Here is a 9,242-nt window from a genome sequence, read left to right on the forward strand (position 1 = left end):
TATCTATTCCATGGTTTTACAGACTTCGCATTTCTACGGAAAGTGGAGTAAAAGCACATTTTGTTTGGACAGTCTTAATTAAACAGCCTGAGGGAGGGGATGGGAGTTGACTTAGAAGTAACTGGTTTGTATATTTTTCCCTTAATAAAGAGTGATGGCAAAAATCCAGGTCCCGGGAGTGTTTTGTGAGGCGGGGGGAAGGTGCTTGCCTAGAAGAGGCAGGACAGGCCCCTGTCGTACCTGCTCCTGTGGGTTTGCCTTGGCTCCAAGCAGCCTGGGGTGGCAATGCCGGGCAGCGTGGAGCCGGGGGTGTGAAGTTAGCACGGGGCCATGAGCCTGAGCCTCGCCTGTGGCCTCGTGCTGAGGCCACCTCACCAGGGGGCAAATGGGCCAGCTGCCAACGGGGCGCAGGGCCTTGGCCCAGCCTCCTTGAGACAAACAATGATGGTGCTCTGAGTAAATGGGTGAGGGGCTGCCCAAAAGCTGGCTCTTTTACCACAGAGAGGGGCAGGGTGCTTTGGTGTGTGGCGTCCATGTTCTCCTCACACCACTGGGCACCGTGCCAGCCTGCTCCATCCTTGCTTCCAAGTGCCAACAGCAGCGACACATCCTCAACATCCTCACTAGGGCGTTTTTTTAATTTTGCTTGTTTGTTTTTGTGGTGTTTTTTTTGTGGTACTTTTTAATTTTTTCCTTCTCCGGATCTGCCGAGGGTGGGCCTCTGACCCCTATGAGCCCTCCTCTGGGTTCTGCTGTGGGAGCGTGGGCATGGGGCGTTGTGGCGGGCTGGCCCATCCTCGCTTCCCAGTGCCAGCAGCAGCGCCCCACCCTCGCTGTGGCGATAATTCATCTGCTTTCGGTTCGCTCATTCCCTCCTGCCCCATTTTTTGTGGTACTTTCAATTTATTTCTCCCTCTTCCCGCCCGATTCGCCGGGGGCGGTCTCGAACCGCGGTCCCCGCTTCCAGTTCCGGGGCCGCCTCCTCCCTTTCCCCTTCCCCTTCGCCCCGTGCCTGTCCCCGCCATGCTGCTCGCACGGGCCCTGCGCGCCGCCGCCGCCGCCCTCCCCGCTCCTCGCCCGCTGCTGGCGGCCGCGCTCCCGCCCCGCGCCCCCCGGCCCGGCCCCGTGCTCCCGGCCCCGGCCCCGGCCCCGTCCCGCTCCCTCTGGCAGTTGGGGGGCGGCGGGGGCCGGGCCGCGCTGCTCCGCCCGCGCAGGGGCTCGGCCGGCGGCGTCTCCTGCGGCTGCGGCGGCCTCCACACGGAGGGTGAGGGGGGAAAGGGGACGGGGACACCGTGAGGGGACACCGGGGGGGGAGGACACGCGCCCGGGCTGCACGTGGAGGGGAGGTGGGGGGGTCCCGGGGCTGTCCCCTGGCGGTGACATTTTCTCTGTCTCTCTCTTCTCGTCCCATCCCGTGTGCAGGGGACAAAGCCTTCGCGCAGTTCCTGGCGGATGAGATCAAGGAGGAGAAGAAGATCCAGAAACACAAGGCGCTGCCCCAGGTGTCCGGGGGCTGGGAGCTGGAGGTGCACGGCACGGAGGCCAAGCTGCTCCGCAAGGTGGCCGGCGAGAGGTGAGCGCTGCAGCCTCCCCCTGGCCCTAAAACCAGCAAATTCGGCCTAATAAAACCTAAAAAATGCTCACAAGAGCAATCAGAGTCCGCTTCGTTAGGGAGCGTCTCTGTAGTACAGCCTTGTTCAGGGCGTGCGGATTCGTCAGCGCTAATTCTGTGCCTGAGGCAAACTTTTTAAGTCAGAGAAACACAATGGGTGTTTTGTGTGTGTTTAAGGTTTTTACTGCTGTTTCTTTTGAAGGATAACGGTTACGTTCAACATCAACAACAGCATCCCACCCTCGGTGGATGAAGACACGCAAGAAGATCAGAAACCCGATGAGCAGGAGGTAAAGGTGGTGGTGGGAGCTTTCCTGGTGGGTACGAGCACAGGGGGAAGGCCCAACACTAGAAGGCAGAACTAGAAGGTAGAACGCTAGAAAGTGTTAAGTCACGTCCCCCCCTTGATATTTGGGAGTATCAAGTTGCAAAATGCAGATTTGTTTTTCAATAGCCCTTGCATGGTGGTGTTGGGCAGAAGGATCTCAGTCTGGTTTAGTTAGACTTTTAGTCAAAGTCCTGCTAAAAACTGTGAAAGAGTGGTAGAATTTGAGGCAGGTGGCTTGGTCTGCAGTGACTGGTGCTGAGCGAGCACTGTGACCAGTGACTTCTCCCTCTGTGACCAGATGCAGAGCAGAGAAAGCTGAGAGACCTCGGGGAGGGGAGGCTGTGCTGGTCCCTGGCAAGGCTGGGGAAGGAGGCTGAAAGGACATGGGGAAGAGGGCGATGCGCGGCGGTGCTGGGCTGGGCTGCGGTCACTTGGGCTCTTGTTCAGACTCCAGTGCTGATGCAACTTTTTTCTTATTTAGCCTGATATTACATCAACTCCAAACTTTGTTGTGGAAGTAGTTAAAGATGATACAAAACAGACCCTTGTTCTTGACTGCCATTATCCCGAAGATGAGGTGAGTATCGAGCTGGTCCTGTGTTAGCTGTAGCCAGCTGTGGCTCGCTGCATGGGCATTTCCTGCTTTTTACTGCAGTGTAAATAATTCTGCCACTGTTGGATCTAACTGCTGGTTATAGTTTTCTTGGTTTTCCTGAATCTACAGAAAATGCAGTCTCCTTTTACCTGTTTGTTGTTTTTTTTTTGTTTGTTTGTTTGTTTTTAACTCGGAGGCTTTATCTTTGCAAGGATAAACCCTGGGGAGATGTTCCATTGCATTCCTTACATCCTGACCTGCCTTTCTGATCAGCTGCTTGTAGGCCAGCTTACTGAGTGAAATTAGAGAAGGGAAGCATGGCTTCTTTAACAGAGTGACACATTGAGAGGGGCAAACAGGAATGGCCCAAATGAGTTAGATTTAATACAATGCAGCAGTAACATGCAAATCTTACTGGTACAAGACATTATCACAAAGAGAGGCAGAGATTTAAAAAGGGGAAGGGAGAAATTTGAATTGAGAGTTTGGCTTCAGACTGACCCCTGTGGTTTCTTTTGTAAACCTTAACAGATCTCTTGTGCAAGCAGCGTTAGCTGACAAAGGCAAGGCAAACTTCTGAAGACTGGTTTAGAACCACACAGAAGAGACTCGTACATCTCTGTATAGTCGGGCTGCTGGTTTTCCTCAGGTGTCTCTGGCAGCAGCAGCTGGCAGGCTGCCTCCTGTGGGATTTCCTCTGTTCTTGGGCACGTGTGTGCTCGTCTTCAGGCACACGCTGAGGGGAGAGGAGTGGCCTCAGTACCGGTCTTGAGGTTTTGCCTGGTTTTGCCTGCAGTGTCGTATTTCTAGGCTTCAGGATACAATGGCTGATGGTGCCCTGTAATTAGAGCTAATGAATGTCTTGCATCTCATTTCCTGTTTCAGGTTGGGCACGAGGGAGAGGAGGAAAGCGACATCTTCACAATCAGGGAGGTCAGCTTTCAGCCCACGGGAGAAGCAGATTGGAAGGACACCAATTACACCCTCAATACAGATTCCCTTGACTGGGTAAGTGCTGACATGGCCGAAGGCTGCAGGGGGCACTCCAGCTGCTCTTGCCTGGCCTCCTGCTGCTGCTGATTTACCAGTGAGTCCTGTCCTGGATGTGTCACCCTGGAGATTCCCCTGCTTTCTCCCAGCTTGCCACAAGGCAGTAGTTCCCCTGCAAGCTGGGGATTGTTATGTGGTCCCGGCAGTCACACAGCACTGGGACTGATAAGCTGAAGCTAATTCTCTGCCAGGTTTTGTGAGCTGATCATTTCCTAGCAGTTGTAACGTATTGTAGAGGTGCTTTGACACTTGGTCAAATCTGCTTTCATCTGTGATTTGAACAGTGTTGCTTACAGATTCCAGGTGTAGATGTCCTTGTTTTCTAGGTTCTTTGTGTATGATTTCATAGTAGTGACACTAATAACAAACATCCAGCTATCTGGCATCTGCTTACCTGTTCTTAGTGCCAGGCTTCCAAAAGGTTACAGCTGAGTTGGAGGCCACATGTGATATGATGAAAGCTTTACTCCTCGGGTGCCTCTCTTTGGGAGGCATTCATATTCAAATTGGTCAGCGTGCTCTAGAATATTCCACGCTACTGTTTTCCCCTCTGTCTGACTTGAGACGGCAAATTACTTTAGGAATCTGTATGATTACTATCTACTTAGATTGCAGAAGACCGAAAGGAATGATTTGCTTGCTGTCACTGCTCTGTTTAAAGGCAGTATGGCAGCAGTGAGCAGTACTGCACTGCACAGAACAGCAGCAGTTCTTGTGAGGAGCAAGGGGGGAACCTTAGTTCTGAAACAAGGTGCTGCAGTTACAATAGTTAGGTAGGATTAAAACCCCCAAAAAATGATTTGGTGATGGTAAAAGATTTAGTCTCTCAAACCCATTGTTACATCCAATACGACACTTTCCAGATACCGCTAGAGCAATTTACCCCCAAGGCCACTGCATTGTGCAGAGGGGAGAGGCAGAGCTCAGTATTGCGGATGCGTTGCCTTTGACAGCCTTTATCTCCTGGCCCTGCAGGCTGTTCATCAACCTCAGGGCGCAGCCTGTGTGCTGGCTTTGGGTTTATACGCCCAAGGTTTGATGACCTGTGCCCTGTGACCTTCCTCCAGGCCTCTCACCGTGCTGAGGAGGGGATGGGGAGGTGGCAGAGGTCTCGCTGCCTGTTGGGACATTCCAACAGCAACCCGTATCCAGGTGTGCTCTGCTAAGGACGTTTTCTGTCGCTCTCTTGCAGGCTCTGTACGATCACCTGATGGATTTCCTGGCTGACCGAGGAGTGGACAACGCGTTTGCTGATGAGTTAATTGAGCTCAGCACTGCACTGGAGCACCAGGAGTACATTAAATTTCTGGAAGACCTTAAAAGCTTTGTCAAATGTCAGTAAGTTAGGCTAGGAAACTAATCTTCAGCTGTGGGCATTACACTGCAGTGCTCCAGCCAGCAATAACGCCCAAATGTATCTTCACGACAGCTACGGAGAGTAAGTACCTTTGAGTTTGGAAGTGCACATCATGGGAGAGTGAGGAATCTCACTTGTATTTTGGGTTTTGTATTTATGTTGCTGCCCAGATCAAGTTCTCAAACATTACTGTGTAGAATTGTCTCACCCTGCCTGGTGGTTTTCATACAATTAAGAATGAATGTGAAGAATAAAGTCTGTTCAACGAGTCACTGAAAAGGGGTGATCTCTCTTCTTTGTGCTGACCAGAGAGTTGCCATAATGGTGATGTTGGTGTGTCCAGGCCCATGATGGTGTTAATAAAGCTTCCTGCAGAGCTGGAGCTGCAGAGCTGGTGTGTGCTGTCCCTGTTTTCTCCAAGGAGAGCTACTCCAGCACCCCCAAACACACAGCGTGCCTTTCTGCCAGCATAGTTGTGGCTGTAGGAGAAATTTTGCTGGCCAAGCTGCGCTAATGATGTTTGTGAATCTCATTTGTGGCAGGTTGTGGTAGTGGGGGTATGACTGAAGTCTTGGCTGCCTGTGCTGTAGAGCAGAATTCAGGCTCTCAAACACTGACTTTGAGTTGTTCCAAACAGGAACGTGCTGCGATAACCTGCTAGATTAGTATTAATACATCTGCTTCAGAAAAATACCATGGGGAGGTTGGAATGCTTCAGTTCCAGCAGAATGATTCAAATTCTGTGGCTGCTCACAGCAAAAACATTGCTGCAGGGCAGCAGCTGTGGCCTTCTGCTCAAACTGGTGTCTCCAGTTGTTGCCTCAAGGTCCCAGGCAGTCCTGCTGGCAGAGCAGAACTGCAGAAGGTGCTCTGCCATGTCTGGGAGCTGCACGCCAGCTGGCAGTGCAGTAAAGAGCTGCTTCTAATTAGGCTTGAGCACATCCATGAACAAAATGATAAGAGCCTGTCAGAACACCTGATGGCACCTGACTTGTACCTCTCCAGTGGTTGTTTCTTGTTACTTTTGTCCAGGATTACCTTTTAGGCTGGAATGGTGTTGCTCAGCTGGTAAGGCTCAGCAGAGCTGTGCAGGAGGCTGGGGAGGAAGGAGGGGTGGCTGAACGAGAACCAAGTTTCTGGTAAGCGTTCTTTGAACTGGAAGAGGGGAGACTTACAGAAGAAGTTCTTCCCTATGAGGGTAGTAGGGCTGAGCAAGCTGGTCTAGGGCATATGCCTGTGGCATAGGGTTGGAACTAAACATCCCTTTAAAGGCCCCTCCTACCCCAAAATGAAGCCTTGCAGATAAGCCATCCCCCCTCACCCACCAGCCAGCCTTGGTTACAGGGTTTTGATAGTTTTGGCCTCAAAATAAGTGTATCCAAGACATGCTTGTCTTTGCTACTTACAACAACGTTCAAATAGATGTTACATACAAGAAGTTTCATCTTTGCAACCCCATTGTCTTAGAGGAAACTGACTCAAAACTGAGTTTTGGTACAGTAGAAAAGACAAGGCAAAGGAGAAGCCTAGCAGGGATAAGGGGCATTCAGAATCTACTCCAATAGTCCAGGGTGAAGTACACAACTGCAGTTAAGCCTGTAGGCAGTTACCTGTTCCTTACAACAAAAGGATACAGCAGAAATGCTGTCATTGACCAAAAACCGAAGCTGTGAGATCACCAATAAGAACACCACTGTTAAAAATGAGAAGAAGCCTAGAAATAAGTACATTTATTATAAAACATGTGCTGTGCCATCAAAAGTGCAGGTTAAGGCAGTAGCACTGCCTTGTTAAGTATTTTGACACAGCACATACAAGTGTATACATTAAGAGATAGTAGCAGCTCTGAGTGGGTTTTTAATCTTGAAGTCCTTCCAGTGAAAAAGCAGCAGCTGAAACAGCCTACAGGAGAACCGTCCAGGAGTCACAGACCTTTACAGAAGGTAAGGTTAAGTTAGACAAGCTATGGTAACATACAAAGCCAGTTACTAATGTTCAAAACCATTTGAAATGCTCTGCTCCTGACCCTGTGCCCACCATGCAGGTACACATGCTGTGTGCAAAGGGATTCAACTTCCACAGCAGAGCTGTAAGAACTCGTGAGCTTGAGCTAGAGGGAGCCTTGTTGAAAGATCCCCTAATTCAGCAGGGAAGGTAAGCTGTGGTAGGCAGCTCTTTTACAATTACTGGTGGTCAGATGTAAAACCACTTCCAAGAAAGTTGGGGGGGGGGGGGGGGGGGACGGACGGACACAACAGCAACACAACCCCCAGGATCACTGGGTTTGTGGCTGCCCTTGCAATCAAGAAATGGACCCAGGCAGAAAGGCGCGGTGTCAGACAGGAGCCTGACGCTTGACTCACCGGACAGGTCATGAGGAGACTCATTTCCTCCTCCATCCCACCGGTAACTGTGAACTCCGGGTTGTGCAAGCACCTGTAGCTGTGTTCTGTTAAAGTGTTTTCTAGAAGTGCCCGAAGCTTCTGTTCCGTCATACCCTGGAAAAAATGGGTTAAGAATAGATTTTATTTGTAAGTTCTTGTCTGTAGCTTACTTAAAGCTTCCTCTTCACAGCAGACTTAAGACATCACTCCCAGCACAGCTTACCCGTGTGAGGATGTACAAGCCACACTGGCAGAAAATTGAGTGACAACTCACAGTCAGGGTGTTCCTAGAAAGAGCATACAGTGAGCACCTGAACAGCCAGAACATTGCTCATTTTTCTGTTTTGTTGAAATTCACACTAACAGCAGCCTGTTTGCCTACTGCTATTTGCCTGTTTCTGAGCACAAACTGCTGTAGGAGAGTGGAGACTTGCTCCAGTGCTGAGGGCTTTCTTACTTTCTGCACACCGGGCAGATGATCTTGTTGCTGGCATCCAAGCCATCAAGCATTGCATTGAGACATTCTTCATCAAACTGCAGGCTTCGCTCATACTCTTCTATAACCAGTTGTTCTGAAAGAGATATACATGTATATATCCTCAGGTGTCTGTAACAAACTCTTGACAGCAGTGAGGCATGCACGTAGCTACTGGCTGTTCTCAACTTTTCTTTCTTTGAGTCAGATTTCTATGCTTGAGGAAGCTGTTGTTGTTAGCCTGTTTTTTCCTATGGTTCATCCTTTATCTGATCTCAACTGGGTGCCTGTAACACTTTACAGCTAACCATTTAGAAGTATTCTGAGTTTATTTATACAGGCACCTACAGTTCCCAGCCACCACAGTGCTGTCTCTGCTAGCCTCTTACTAGTTCCTCACAGTCCTTAGAATGCTGTGTAACTCTTAGAACTCTCCAACAAGGTCTCAGTGCATTAGAGAGGCTACAGAGACTAAGGAAGCTCTTCCCCTGTGTCACATGATATATGAGAACTGAGAACTGCAGCCTCAAGAACTACTAAAAAGGAGTCGTGCAACTCAAGCAGGAGCCAGAAGATGTGCTGAGAAATTACCTTGCAAGATCAACTCCTGTTGGATTTCATCCAGGACAGCTAGCTCATAGGGGTCCTCTAGCATCTGAAAGGCACAGCAGTCAGTAGTTCTCTCATAGCGGTTATGTTCTCACATAACTTCCACCCATTGCTGTGAGTGGAAGTCTGCTCTGCTCAGTATCCTGGTTGGTAAGCCTCTATTTGCACAGACATGCAGTGGGGAAAGCCAGACACACCGCAATCCCCCCCAGCGGGCCCGGAGCAGCCCCCCGAGCTCAGTACTCTGCGGGAGGCGGCTCCAGCCCCATTGGGGCAAGGTAAAGAGATACCAGAGGAGGCCGGGAGGGGGGGGGGGCCTGATAGGGGCTGACCCCAAGCACTGACCTGCGCCGCGTCGCCTCGCCTGGCCGCCTGCAGGCTGCGCCACTCCATCTCCATCACCTCCGGCACCAGCAGCGCCCCCGGCCCGGTGCCGCCCCCATCCCCGGCCCGGCGGTAGCGCTCCAGCAGCTTGGCGCGGCCGCTCCTCAGCCTCTCAGCGCAGCGCTGCGGGGGGGAGCGGAGCACAGGGAGGGGGCGTCAGGCAGCGCCCGAGGGACCCGCGAGGGGCGGGGAGGGCCCCGCGGTGCCCCCGTGAGCGCTCACCCACCCGGCGGTACGCCTCCTTCCAGGGCGGCACGGCCAGGCCGGGCGCCTTGTACAGCGCGCGGTGCCCGCGCAGCGGCTCCTCCATCGCCGCCCGCCGCCCGCCTCACTCTGCCCGCCGCCGCGCGGCACGCCGGGACTTGTAGTCCGGAGCGGCGGCGCGCGCTGACGTCACGGGGCGCGGCGGCGGCGCCGATTGGCTGCGAGGCGGTGTGGAGGGGAGGGA

The 9,242-nt window shown here is 52.0% G+C and overlaps 2 protein-coding genes across 2 annotated transcripts; one reads left to right on the plus strand and one right to left on the minus strand.

Moving 5' to 3' along the window:
* The first annotated feature begins 985 nt into the window (after positions 1 to 985).
* Positions 986 to 5,221, plus strand: C1QBP (complement C1q binding protein). Its single transcript, XM_032200830.1, has 6 exons — positions 986 to 1,264; positions 1,423 to 1,573; positions 1,815 to 1,902; positions 2,422 to 2,517; positions 3,421 to 3,543; positions 4,778 to 5,221. The coding sequence occupies exons 1-6, from the start codon at positions 1,024 to 1,026 to the stop codon at positions 4,925 to 4,927; spliced, it is 849 nt and encodes a 282-aa protein (XP_032056721.1). The 5' UTR covers positions 986 to 1,023; the 3' UTR covers positions 4,928 to 5,221.
* A 1,417-nt stretch (positions 5,222 to 6,638) lies between these two features.
* On the minus strand, positions 6,639 to 9,104 carry RPAIN (RPA interacting protein). The gene is made up of 7 exons (XM_032200975.1): positions 9,021 to 9,104; positions 8,756 to 8,917; positions 8,393 to 8,456; positions 7,784 to 7,898; positions 7,550 to 7,613; positions 7,306 to 7,440; positions 6,639 to 6,874 (listed from the first exon to the last, which is right to left on the minus strand). Exons 1-7 carry the CDS (start codon positions 9,102 to 9,104, stop codon positions 6,845 to 6,847), a joined length of 654 nt encoding a protein of 217 aa, XP_032056866.1. The 3' UTR covers positions 6,639 to 6,844.
* Between the last annotated feature and the right edge of the window lie 138 nt (positions 9,105 to 9,242).

Source organism: Aythya fuligula, chromosome 20 (genome assembly GCF_009819795.1).
Source record: "Aythya fuligula isolate bAytFul2 chromosome 20, bAytFul2.pri, whole genome shotgun sequence".
In the NCBI taxonomy this organism is placed as follows: Eukaryota; Metazoa; Chordata; class Aves; order Anseriformes; family Anatidae; genus Aythya; species Aythya fuligula.

Coding starts and splice junctions, on each gene's coding strand:
- C1QBP (XM_032200830.1), top strand. CDS start 1,024: ATGCTGCTCGCACGGGCCCTGCGCGCCGCCGCCGCCGCCCTCCCCGCT. Junction 1,265..1,422: donor CGGCGGCCTCCACACGGAGG/GTGAGGGGGGAA, acceptor TCCCGTGTGCAG/GGGACAAAGCCTTCGCGCAG. Junction 3,544..4,777: donor ATACAGATTCCCTTGACTGG/GTAAGTGCTGAC, acceptor GCTCTCTTGCAG/GCTCTGTACGATCACCTGAT.
- RPAIN (XM_032200975.1), bottom strand. CDS start 9,104: ATGGAGGAGCCGCTGCGCGGGCACCGCGCGCTGTACAAGGCGCCCGGC. Junction 7,899..8,392: donor ACAGGAGTTGATCTTGCAAG/GTAATTTCTCAG, acceptor TATCTCTTTCAG/AACAACTGGTTATAGAAGAG. Junction 7,614..7,783: donor ATCTGCCCGGTGTGCAGAAA/GTAAGAAAGCCC, acceptor TGCTCTTTCTAG/GAACACCCTGACTGTGAGTT.